This window comes from Triturus cristatus, chromosome 1_2 (genome assembly GCF_964204655.1).
Source record: "Triturus cristatus chromosome 1_2, aTriCri1.1, whole genome shotgun sequence".
Classification (NCBI taxonomy): domain Eukaryota; kingdom Metazoa; phylum Chordata; class Amphibia; order Caudata; family Salamandridae; genus Triturus; species Triturus cristatus.
In genome coordinates, this window is record NC_140580.1 from 979,002,530 (window position 1) to 979,016,319 (window position 13,790).

The 13,790-nt window shown below is 42.6% G+C and overlaps 1 protein-coding gene across 4 annotated transcripts in view; it reads right to left on the reverse strand.

Moving 5' to 3' along the window:
- NOXA1 (NADPH oxidase activator 1) overlaps positions 1-13,790 on the reverse strand; it is a 119,700-nt gene that overhangs the window by 67,301 nt on the left and 38,609 nt on the right. For all 4 annotated transcript variants that reach the window (XR_014962949.1, XR_014962948.1, XM_085610748.1 and 1 more), the window contains exons 4-5: positions 10,715-10,849; positions 6,943-7,050 (exon numbers count right to left, since the gene is read on the reverse strand). Coding sequence is in view for 2 of the 4 variants with exons in the window: in XM_085610748.1 (XP_085466874.1) it covers positions 6,943-7,050; positions 10,715-10,849 (243 nt within the window). In the remaining 2 variants the exon portion in view is untranslated. The remainder of the gene's footprint in view (positions 1-6,942; positions 7,051-10,714; positions 10,850-13,790) is intronic.

The following is a 13,790-nucleotide window of genomic DNA, read 5'->3' on the forward strand; positions in this document are numbered from 1 at the left end:
TGGACTGACCAATGTAAGAATATCATGCAGTTCGAGTTCATTGAAAGGTCACAAACATTCCACACAGCTGAGAAGTCCCTGTCTATGGTATGAAAGCTCACATAGAGCCAATATGGAATCCATGTTGAAGTACCAGGCTTTCACTTGATTCCCTCTTTGGGGTCCCACCACCTTCACAGTGAGCCTCCAAATTCTGATGAGGACTAAAATACGTATCTATTTGTAAAGAGTGCTGGGGTCAGGTGTTAGGCAATAAGATTTACAGTGGTGTTGCCATACTGAAATGGCACTTACCATTGCCATGTGCCGTCTTTATGACAATTAATGAATGTTTTAAAATGGAGGTCTGTCAGCTCTGTCGTATGTCATTTTGCCCATTCATAGATCTCTTATTTAACTCTAGACAAGTTGGGTGGTGGAAGTCAGACAATAACAAATGAGAATGGTAGTACTGGGAATGATGGAGTGCTGATATGGGCTAGTTTGAGTTAATAAATAATTGCACATATCTGTAGGTGTTAGAATGAGGGTTAGGCTGGGTTGATATCTATAGAAGACAAGCTCTGCCCAAATTAGTATAATGTGAAATATGTTGAGATTGCCCATTGACTCACTCGGTTTCCATTGCGATCTTTCGAATACTACAGTAAACACCACAAGATGATGGATGAAGTGCTGAAAATTCTCAACCACTCACCCTTAGTCAAGAGATCTGGGTTTAATCTATTGTTCTTTTGTTAACTATGCCACCCCAGTTTGGACCCAGCCATATGCAAATGCAGGGTATCAGCCCTCATCAGCCTGGCTGATACCCTGAAACCGGTCCCAGGATGCTTGTTTCTGATCCAGGAAGATCCTGGCTTGGCAATTCAGGCTGGACTGTTCCAATGAAGGCAGGGCCAAGACTGATTTGCATATGGCTGGGTCTAAACTGGGGTGGCAAGGTGAGCAAAAGAATGATGGATTTAACCCAGATCTCTTGACTGGGGGTGAATGTTTGATTTATTCAGCATTTGGTCCATCATTTGTGTCTCCTTTGCTTTCAAATGCAACCAGAGCTAGACAGCACGTGCTGCTTTGCTTTGGAAGTGCAAGTTAGACAAGTGACATTGTAGCCAGGATTTGGATGCTCAAGGTGAATCTCTTCATTATTGTAGAAGGATCCTTGGATTACTTTTTTCCCTGACAATTTTATAGTTTAAGTAGTTTTAACCACTTAGTAAACAAAGAATAAATTGTTCAGTTAAAAAGTAATTTGTAGACACGCCCGTTGGCTTACTACAGTATCAATAAGTATGTGAACAATTTTTACCTTCATCCTGAACTAGATGATATTTCTTTTAAGTAAACTAAAAGTTTCAATATTTGATACCTATGAAGACAATCTGTTTCCATCCTTTCTCCCCTTATTTCTCCACTTACACATGAAGAAGGGACAAAAGCATCATTACATTAGATTCGTTCCCTTTTGATTTGATTGATGGATCCCAATATCAGGTCAATATTTGTCTCTTTATTTTCCTAAGTCGTATGTGAGCATCTCTATTATCATTTTCCATTTTCTTATTGACCAATCAACAGTGGCATTCTTCCATTTGTCTGCCTATTCCTGGTTTCTGGCCAAGAGCATGTAGTATGCAAGTGTCCAATAATTTTTGGGCATCTCCATCAAGAGACTCTAATCCCAATATTATAATATCAGGCTCCTAAGGGAATAGAATAACCCAGCATCTTCTGGAAAGAAACACTGAGCTAAATCAAGAACATCAATAGTTTTGTACTCAACCAAAATATATGTACTTCATCTCATCATTTCACAATGCAACCCACATGTCCAATCAATATGGGGTACATTGTTTTTTACTTCAAATGTGTCATACATAGGTTGTAGTTTCTATTGGGATCTGAATTTTCCACACTGTATAGAATTTTAGAAATATCCTGTCATTGTCTTTGCAATTTCTCTTGGATAATCTTTCTGCCTAGCATTTTCTCCGGTGTGGTCATATTTGACCTTTGTGTTGTTATTTAAACTTCTGCCAGTATAGTATATACTGTAAGTAGCAATCAAACCTTAGGTTGATTTGTATGCAGTAAACACTTTTTAAAAAGTACTATGTCGGTCAACCCCGCCTCTCTTGCTGCATATACAGCCCATTGAAGTAATTGAAAGTAATGGTGCCTTTCTGCATCATCGACTTGAAAATCTTTTTTATGTGTTTCAAAAGATTTAAATCCCCCCAATTAAAGAGGTCCTTTAACATTCAAAAGCTCATTCATTATAAAAAAATAAACAATTTTATAGCTGGTGTGAACTCAAGCTCTTCATGAATTGAGGGGGATAGGTAAGTGGCTGTTCCAGCATCCCGCTATACTACAACCCACACCCCCACTAATTCCTGTATGATGTTGTAAGTATATTTAACAGCTGGTCTCTGCTGTTTTGAGACCCATGGATTATCCTACAGCGGTCTGTCCTTTCAAACAGATTTGATAAGTGGCCATGGTTTTTTGGTTTCTATCAAATATGCTATTCTAAATTGGGTTGCTTAGTGGCCTGATTCTAATTTTGGGAAACTCAAACCCTGTTCTCCCTTAGAGATCTTTTAACAGTTTTCTTTTTAGCATAAACCAATTAGCTTCCCATATGATGGAACACATTCTGCTGAAACACCTTTTTGGGTATGATTATTGGCAAAGCCAGCAATATGTACAGCAGCATGTGTGATATGTTCATATATTTCAGTGCCTTTGTTCTCACCATTCAGGATGTATAGAGTGATCTCCATCTATTCAGATCTTTCTTAATATTCAATATAAGAGAGGGGTAATTAGCTTTATATCAGGTTTGAATCCTTGTGGCTATCTATATATTCCTAATTACTTAATCTTACCTATGGCCCACCAGAAGAACATTCCCTTAAGTCATTCCTTAATGCCAGGGCCCAGTCTCACCCCCCATAATTTCAGATTTCCCAAGTGTTAGCTTGATCAAATCTTGAGACTGCCCCCTATTTATCCAAAGAGGTCAATACTTAGCGTATATATTTTTCTAGCTACCTTACAGTCATCAAAATATTCTTTACAAACAAGTGTACCTTATGCATTATTCCCCTTAAGGAATCTCCTCCTTTATTCCTTGATTGCCTGAATCATTTGTGCTAGTGGTATTACTGATAGAGCACATATCAAAGGCGATTGAGGCCAACCTTGTTGAGCTCCCTGGATAAGTGAAAGAACTTCATACTTTCTCCATATATTAAAAGTCGAACGCTAAGGTGAATATAACTTACCTATTTGTAGGTTCTCATGATGGGGCTTATCCAAGCTTTATGCAGTGCAAATCACAGGAATGACCGTCCATCCAGACAAAGTCTCCTCTTCGTCTGGGGCGAGTATCACAATTGGGATTTTCCTCTTGTATTATTACTCAATTGGATGTAAAATTCTTCTTATGTGTTAGAAAGTTTGTCTATTTTTAAAAAGGGAGGTTGGTCCTTGTACATCAAATATATCATAAGTAATTCTATCCGGATCACTAGAATTTAAAATGTTCAGAACATTGTTCACTGATGAAATCGACCTACAGGACAAGCACAATTCTTTGGATTTCCCAGTATTGATGTAATGCTCACCTCCTTCATGGAGTTTGTTATGGTGCCGGTGACTCTGATACAGTAAAATACCCAACTCGTGTGTGGGATTACCCTAAATTGGAATCCAATGTCAAATACATTAAGAAGGCCATCCAGGTCTGGCATCTTGTTGACCAGGAGGTCCTAACAGCACTTTCACCATCTCTCACTCATCTCCTGCTCTAGACAGCCACACACTGGTTGAACAACATTGACACCTCTAGGTTGTCAAACTGATGGGGTCCACTAACACTGGCTTGTCTACATTATTATACAGAAGTCAAAGTTATGGGTATGACCAACATGGGATCTTCCAAGTTATTATCAAAGGAGTCAAAGTGATAGGTGACCTGTCCTTTTCCCTGGTAAAATGTACTATATTAACCTACGCATGTCTGTGTGTTCACATTTCTAAGTTTGTAACATCGCCCCATGCAGTTAACACTTTAGTAGTCTATTTGCTAGCAAACTGTCTGCCTTGCTAAATTTTTCATAATAGCATTGTTTACGTCTCAGCAATGCTTTTACAGATCTTTCTAAAGTTAGGTTAATCTGGCATCTCAGATACACCATTTCTTTTAGTAATTCTAATGAACCATTTTTTCTTTATTTATGTCCAATTTTCTCCAGGTTAGGTTTTAATTTAGAAAGTTCTCTATTACAACTCTCTTCTGTTCTTGTCTTGATACATTCCCCCCTTATGATTGCCTTAAAGGCACCCCAATTAGATTTTAAAGGAGTCTCACTTGTTTCATTCAATTAGAATTATACGTCAATCTGGTCATTGAACTGTGATTAATGTAATCTAACCTTAAAGATGTGGTGCTCAAATTCCATGGTTTGTTCTTTTTGAGAAGGGTCTCTACGATGTCAGTCAGTTGATCTTGCAAGCAGATGAGTACACCAGAACATATCTATTGTGTAAAAGGGCGTATGACTGTGTGAGAAGAAAGTGAATTCTCTTTCAATGGGGTGAGTTGTTCTCTCAATATCTGGCAGTCCGAAGTCTGCCATTGCATTAGTTATGGGGCAAGACATCACATAGTTCGGGTATCTTTCTTGGGCATGTCAACCTATTGCCAAATCAGGTCCTATATGAAAGTCACCAGCCATATAATTTCTCTGGTCATTTTGGTTTGTCTAATTTCAGTCACATCAGACAGGTGTTGATTCTAATTAGAAACGGGAGCATAAGCGGTCCCGAACATTACTTCTCTACATTCCAATTCACCCAGAATCTTTTTTATCAGTAGCAACTTCCCCTATTTCAAAGGTGATATCTCTGTGACAGCAACCAACACTCCATTCACTTTTTGTATGGCGGACGTGAAAACCTGGATGCAAACAAGTTTTGTTGCATAAGTTGATTGTCTGTGGCTAATAAATGGGACTCTTGTAGACAAAAGAAATTGCCAGATTTTGTGGCATTTGTCTGGGGGATGTAATCTCCTAACATGCCAGGTACATAGATGTACCATATAATCTAGAAGTGTTTGTTGCTGTCCTCTGTTCTTCCCAATCCGATTCAGTAAATACTGTGTCGCTCTTGGCCTTATCTATGTTATCATTACTCTGCTCTGGGATTCCCAAACCCCCTTTTATCTTCCACCCACAACTGAACTAGTGCTTCCAGAAACAACAACACCATAACATTCATAGTGTGGGAAATTGAAAATGCCAAGGTTGTTAGTGAATCTGTAACAGCGAACAGTCTCTTTTATCCTAACCTCCTCCTTATGAAACCATTGTTCTAGTCACAATTATGCTGAAATGTCTCAACCTTTAAAAGTGTTCTATTGATGTAGTTATACAGTCACTTTACTACCCGCTTCTTATTTGCCGTATTTAGAATTTCCTTCCTTTATTAGTCAAATGTCTCCCAGTCTTCTTCTTCTGCATTTTCATGTCGATCCCCAGAGGTTTTGGAATCAAATTGGATAGTACATGTTTTGAATTGAAAACCAGTGTAAAAGCGAATGTCCACCTGTACTTGATCTGTATTTATTGGAGGACTGTCCTTTTATTTATGGATTTCTGGGACAATTCCTGGTAGAACTGGATCAAACTATCCTCATATCTATGGCATCCAATCATTTCGCTTCCTACAGTATTTTGTCTTCTAGCGACCAGGAGGATAATTTCGCATGGACGTCTTTCAGTCAGTTCCCAGTCCTCGTGCACCAACCATATGTATTGGGAAGTCCTTTCTTACTTGAATAACCTGGTCAAATGTAGCTCCCAAACAGGCTTCTATGTTGTTTTCTTCTGCGGTTTTTTTAATATTTCTTATCCATAAGTTGGTAACCAACATTACGAAATAATGAGAAGTCGATATTATACACAACTATATTTAAAAAAAAAAAAAAGATATTACATACCAAAAAAAAACAATAGTGTTACCCAAAACCGTCTATCCTACGATAGTCGGGTGGTGTTTTTTTTTTTTTACACAATATTAAAAATCGCCCACGACTCAGAATGAATGTTTATATGCCAGGTGACAATGTCCTCAAATGTAGTCCCTAATGGCAGATCTTAAGTAGTTCCCTGTCGAATGTGAGTAGCTGATTATGTCCTCTTTTTGTACTAGCAATTCTAGTACTGGATTGTACAACAGGAATATCAAACCTACAAATAGCAGAATGCAATCAAAACACCAGGACTGTGCTACACGCACCTTACAAACGAGATAAGTAGCGCTATGTAGTAAAAGAATCTGTGGTGGTGCGCTGTTTTAAAAACAAATTCATCAGTTTTAAGGTATTTAAATATATGTGTATAAAAGATGAGCTTTCATGGAATTTCTCTGTAGGTAGGTCCTCATTACAGGCTGGGAGTACTGTGCCGTAATTTCGCCATGGGGCAAATCCATTCTGCGCCTTGCGGTTTTTTCCTTGGAAAAAAGTGCCTACACAAGTTTTTCTCCTGGAATGACAAATAACATACAGAATCGGAGTAGTGGGACATGATTTCCACACACAGTCCTCATTACACACCAGTTTTGCCAGTACACATTTTTCCAGATGTGCAGAGCACAAAATGCAGGCAAAATCGGGGGCGTGTGTTTGACTACTCAACGTGGGATAATGAAACTGGGCACAAATGGTATTTATATCTAATCCCGGGCAACAAGTAATGAGGGCCGGAGGTAAATCCCTCCCCATCCCATAGACAAGAAAACTCTTCAGCACCTTACGACATGCAGCCAACAGGAACCGAGCGCCATGCAAATCACCAGCACAATATGGCGGTCTCAGAGGTCTAGAATGACTGCGCTGATGATAGTTACAATAATGTTTGTTCTCACCTTGGGCTTCCCCAGGACAACCTTGGAATCCAACAGCTCCACGTCCTGCTTTCGAGGCCGGAAGAACTTCCCCTGTGGGATCTGAATGGGCTCCAGGGCAAGGCGTCCCTGCAGGAGAGAGAAAGCTTGTGTCAGCAGGTTCATTCTCGTGTTTGATAGGGCAGCAAAAAACACACCATAAACATCTGATAATCTGGGGATCCTATAGCAAAATGTTGCCCCTGCCCCTTGCAGACAGTGGTGAGGAGCCCCTGAGACTCTTAACGTCTCACACATACTCTTATGCTAACCTTGGGCTGAATGGGGGCCCCCTGAAGGGTGAGGGACCCACTGCGCCGCAGGGGCTGGAGTACGCCCCGGCTAACAACGGCTCTTAAAATCATCCCTAAAACCCGAATCCCGATTTCTATAGTGGTCAACGAGGCAGCGTGGTGTCTACGCTGGGCTAAGTTCCTGAACCTTATTAGAATCCTTATGACAAGCATGGATACCAGGAAGCAAGAGTTTCTGATTCCAGTCGGTAGCACCACATCAAGAGTTACTGTTGCTGGAATAAGGAAAACTAAGCGGACCAGGGCAAGTTGCAAATGTCAGCTGTGGGTAGGGCAGCGGGTAAGGAGGGGATCCGAGCTTCCGCAGGCTGTAGCCTAGATGTGGGAATCATTGCCTCCTTTTCTCTGTGCTGTTGGTGGGAGGCAACAGGCAGGCTGTGCATTTGACAACAGACGGTCCTACCTGGAGGACCCATGGTTTTTCAGGGTGTGGCTCAGTACCTAGTAAAACTGGGCCCAGTTTTCCCCACACCCAGTATTTGCTAAACACACAATGACTACTGGTTTAGTAAAGCAGTATTCTCCCTTTTGGGATACCACTCTGCCAGACTCATAATGAGGGCCTTATTATCCAAGGTTGCTGCTTTTATTTTGTCAAATGCCATTTCTCTCATGTCTGGCTAACACCTACACAAATCTAAGCCCAATATTAGTCAGTACGTTAGTAACAGAGCAGCAATACAAACTCTTTAGCTAAGTTTAAACAGAAATTCTCTTCTAGGAAGGCATTTTTGTTAGACTTCAGTTTTAGTACCTGAAACAAATGCAGACATTTATTTGCAAGATTACATAGGTCTCTGATTCATATTAACAAAAAGGGATGATCAATTTAGTATGTAAAACTGTAGGAAGGTCTTCACAGTCCCCAAAACTATTCTTTTATTCAAAGGGTAACAGAGCTTAATTGGACATCCATACTCAAAAAGAGTAGAACAAAACTAGAACAGATTTGGCAGGTGGTCAGCGTTCACAAAATCAGAAATGGTGGAATTTGGTCAAGGTATTGTTGCACTTTTTAGAAAAATCCACATTTCAAATACCAAACTTGCTACCCAGTTGGTCGAATTATGCTGAATCGTTTTCAGAAACCAGTCACTGAATAGCCAATATTATTCAAAATCAGATTCAATCTTATCATTCTCATTGATTTCAATATCAATTAAATTTATAACTAGGAGAGAATACCTAGTATTGTATGGCCTTATATTACAAAGCAATTAGCAAAGCCACAGATGTACAACTGCAAAAGGGATTTGTTTAATGTACAAAAGTCCTTTTAGGAGTCAGAAAATTCATTCCGATACGTAAAAGGACTTTGAGATCTCTTACGAATTGCAAAGAAGAGGGGACATGAAATACACATCCTCCTATTTCCAAATTAGAAAATAAAGTATCAATGTTTTACGACCACAATTGCGATTGCAAACCATGGATTAATTACTGACCCCATGAGTTGGCAGTGTGCTCTGGTCAGGTGGGTGCACGCTATGGGTGAGTGGGGCCTACATGCCTACAGTATCCCACATCAGCAACAGAGAACACCACAAGGGTATGAGTGCTATGGGACTGACCACGCGCGGTGCAGCCCCCTTATTTATCTGCTCTGCCACGCCCAGCCAAACAGTTGGGTGCTGACGTCACTACCTGTGACAGTGAGCCCGAGTGGCTCATTAGATCCCATCCAACCTTAGGGGCGTTGTGACATTCTCAGCACACACGAAGTCTCAGAGTTTTTGACCGGGCACTGGATTCGGCCAGAGTCCATATCTGTGCCAGCTTGATGCTGGGATCCAGTGCCTTCTACGGGCCTATCCCTCCAGGAGGTTGGGTTGGCTCTGAGATGGTCACTGGTGAGATCACAGATCACTCTGCTGGCGCAGCAGCGGTGTCGGCTACTTTGGGCATCTCTCGTGGGCTCATGTTCCGGGTTCGCCTGAACCACGATATGTTCCTGGTAGTGGTGTCCTGGCCTCAGCAGGCCGTGATCATAGTTTCTCGCACAGTGGTCACTATCCATGAACCCCTTTCATAGTGGTACAAAAGGGGGTGGTGATGGACGGAGCATCAGAGCCAATCAAACACTCACACCCAGTCAACAGATCTGGGTTTGATCCATCACCGTTCTTTAGCCCACTTTGCCACCCCAGTTCAGACATGGCCATATGCATGAAATTTACACCCTGGGTGGAGGTCTCGGATTAGCACCTGTTCACCAAATCATAGTTGTCACTGCACTGCCTGTCTAACCCAGCTGGCTCTCTCATTGGTTTACCTTCGCCTTGTCTACACTTCTGCTTCACTGAGGGAAGTAGGTTGACAGCCCGGCCAGGTTGGGATATTGTCACAGACTGGCCATTGAAAAATTCAGATGCATGGGTGTGCACTTTGTCATAGAATGTGGTATGTTGCGATAAGCTCGCAGAAACTTGTGAGGTTCCTACTCTTAGTCCTGATTCCACCAATCCTCTGAGCGCTTTACTCAGTGTCCTCATACACCTTCTGACTGTGCCGTTGGGTATGGGCCATTGCGTCGTTATCTTCCTGTGTTTGATCGCTAGCTCCGAGAGGTACTCGCCAAAGTCCACTCCCTGAAATGGTGGGCCAGTGTCAGTTTTTAACTTGAATTGGGGTAATAAGAACACCTTGCATCTGTAGTGCAACTTGCAGATCCGTATCAGTAAGTGTTACAAGCCTATTTTAAAGAATGTGCAGTAATATTAGGTCAATCCATTGGGTGGTTGTTTCTCCCAAAAGAAACCATCTTAGAGTCATTCTATGCAATAGGGCCATAACTCCAGACCGGGCTGCGCTTGTGGTAAGGCCACTCCGCTCACCTCCACAAACACACACGGCTTTCTGGGACCAACCCTGTCACCCTCTTAATTTAGCCAGCAACCCCTGTGGTAAGCTTTCCGATATAAAAATACACACATCCACAATTGTCTAGGCTCGATCAACCCCCCCTCTACCTTGCATGAGCCGGCAGCTCCTGTGGTAATACCGCCAACATGCACACCAATGCATTCTGGATCCTGTCTCCCACACCCTTGTAGGTTCAGTTTAAGAGTTTTCAACGTTTGCAAGATGCTGAAATCTCAGATGCCTCTCACAATATCTTGCAGGAGGCATTTTGTGTTACAGCACAGCTGTATCAGAAAGAATCTCTTTGGAAGACAAGCTAAAGTCTTCCCTGACTTAAGGCTCAATGTTTACTTTTTCCTAAAGGTACCACCTGGTTCTCCTGCAGGAGAAAGAAGAGCATCAAGTAAAGCGCTACAGAAATGCAATAAGAGAATACAGTACAATACAGACATGCTGCAAAGATATTATTTGGGACATGTGAAGCCACTGAGCTGCAGGCTGGGATTGTTAGGGAGTTGCTGGAGGGGTTACATTCACTGCAGACACTAGATTCTGTTCTTTGCCTGCTCAGGGCTCACCTGCACCTTCGCCTGGGCATCCTCTAGAGAGGGACTGGTCAGTCCCGGCTGTTGGCGGATAGCCTCTTCTAGGGACTCCTGTGCTGCCTGCCACTGGCCCAAAGCACAATGCACAGCTGCAATGTTGTACAGCACCTGCAGCATGTGAACAAGGGAGAACGCTTTGTTAATCTTACAAAGAAGGAAAAAGAGCCATTAAACAACTTTATAGAACAGGTACCATGACTCCAATGATTTTGATAATGTTAAAAAAACAGAATAAAAAATTATCTAACATAAAACTATAACACTCATAAATCACTTAATTCAATTTTAATATGGCCGACTTATACCCTAAACATGCAAGTAAACCAGGATGAACAGTATTTGATATTTTACATCATTTTGCTGACAAGACATGAACTATTTAAAAAGATGTCCAAGTCTTCACCGATAGTGGCCAGCTGGCTGCAGGCAGTCATGGGTTCCTTTTGGTTAGAGTCCAACAATCAAACTATGAAGGAACCAGCATTCTGATCGCCTCTTAAAATGGGGTTAGGAGTCAATGACCGATGCACAGTCCTATGGTAATACGCCTGCGTTTTGCAGATCTCATGGGATGGATGTGCCTCGGGACGGTTTCTGCATACTGTGTTTTAGACAAAAATTCTAAGGTGTTGGTTACTTTGTGGGTCTTCAATCAGTGACAACTACATCCAAGGGCTCTATGAGGACAACATAAATAGGAGTCCTTGGTTGGCTAAGCACCACTAACATGAGTCACATGTTACCAAAGGTACACAAGTAGGACACTTTGTGAGAACTCCCTAAGGCGAATGAAGTCATGGAGAGCACATACGTTTTACATTATCTCAAAGAAAATAACCATGATCAGTCCCTTGAAATGTATGTTTTGCAGTTGCGGTGTTAGCGTGACTGCCTACAACTAATAAAACCTTGGCATTTCACATTTTTTAAATGATGCAGCATGGCACTGCCAGAGTTTTGACCATGCCGTTTCCAATTTACCAAATGCTACGATTCTGAAGATGGGCAAATTATGTTGGATCTCTTATGTGCCATAGGTGTGAGCATTTTGACAAACACTGATCCCCTTTCTGACGGTCTCCATAAATCCTGAACTGTAGACTAACAGTAAAAGTCCTGTAAAAGTTCTGCTGAAGCAAACGCTCCACTGTTGCTTGTTGGTGTCATTCTACTGCTTTAGGACTCAATGCACTGAGTGAGTGAGGAGGAGGGCAGATGGAAGTCCCTGCCTCTTCACAAATATTCATTTTTACCGTCTGATGCAGACTGCTTTAGTTTGGGGTTTGGTAAATGGAATGAGTGTTGGGAGCAGAGCACCTCCTGCTTTGCATGTAACCAGTAACTCATCTGTGGTGTTAAACTTCTTTAACCTCTTCCCCTCTGCCTTCAATTCTCTGCAGCTGGAAGTCCTAGCTGGCAGGACATTAGGAATCACGTGATCTGAGTAAGGTGAAGCGATACCACAAATTGGAAGAAGTCGAGAAGCTTCATCTGTTTACAAACAGTGTGTTTCTTGTCTCAGCCCTGCCAATTACCACGCATCAGGTGTTAGACTAAAGCATTTCAGTGTGGTGGTCTGCATCACCACACAGAAATCACGCATTATAGGCAGCGCCTCTCAGCTGTCAAGCCGGAACGCCTACAATGCACCGATGCTGAAAATTGCAGTGGCAGAACGGTGCACAATGCTCCCTGCAGGCTTGGAGTCTGGTTCATCTGCTCACTCGACCGGAAAATCTCTGTCGTCAGGAGTGGAGTCACTGTCATTGCCCAGTGGCTATGGTCAAACAGTGTGCGAGTCCCTCACTTAGTTGTCAGACTCACTTTAATAGGGCAGCACGAGCGGGCGGCATTTCAAGTTTAGTAATCGGGTAGGCTGCTCAGCTGCTGTGTGGGATTGACAGTGCAGCTGAGCACGCCACTTGCACCGGTAGTATAATGGAGCCCGCGAGTGAGCCGGACCCTCTGATGCTCAACCGACCCCCAGTGCCGGTGGCGGCTGATTCAGACTTACCGTCGTGAGCCTGCTGTCTGGTAACCTACCTGTCCTGTAGCAGAGGGAGCTGCTCGCCACTGGCTTTTGCCTGCTGCGGTAATCATCCAGCGAACCGACTGACTCGAACCTGACCCTCAATGGCGCTGCCAGCAGCTGGGCTGCTGCTAAGAGTCATGTGTCACTCTCCAGTCGTAGGGGGCTCACCTGTTGCCGTGGCGCAGGCACTGCTAGCTTTGCAGATGTATGTGCACTATTAAGCTGATTAAAGCTGACAAGATTAATTATTTTTCTACCAGCCTAGCAATAGGTGTCCCATGTTCAATTTCCTTGTGCCCCAGCCCGAGCCCCCCGGAACTGTTGCTGGTAACATTAGAACTTTGCTCAACACGTCTGACTTCATGTGCTTGGAGTCTGGGGAGAGAACCAGCTGAGCAGGAGGTGGGTTGTTATCTTTAAAAGCCAGGTCAGGCTGTACACCGCTCTCCAAACAGCCGCCGCGCAGTGCCACGGAGAGCTCCTCTCACAAGCGTGGGTCGTGACTGTGACTCGAGACAGAGTGCTTTTGTATTTAACTGCGCATGTGTCTGCATAAGTGCACAGAACTTTAATAAAGTACTGGCTGTGAAAGATGTGTTCAATGTTTAATATCATGGTTTACACATTTGTATAACAGGACAATTAGGTTACAAGGGCACTAGGATAGTGTCCCTCCATTTCTGCTGCTTGGCTGCAGTTTTAAGATCTTCTTGGAGTCTCTGGTAGCTCAAATGGGTGTCATTTCTGATATTCATGTGGTTCCCTTGTCTTCATTGCTTGATTTTGCTCGCGAGAAAGTGTCACGTAGAGTCGTTGAAATGTCACTCATACTTACACTGAAATTATGAAAGTGTCACACATACCAATCTGAAACCTTGACAGCCTGCTGTCTTCACCCCACTTCTTGTGATACGTTTAAACTTTGCCACTCATAATTATAGCATGTTCATTCAAAAAACATTTTAATTGTTAGTCAGTTCTGCCGTTTCATTACAGTGCGGCTAACACTCTTCATAC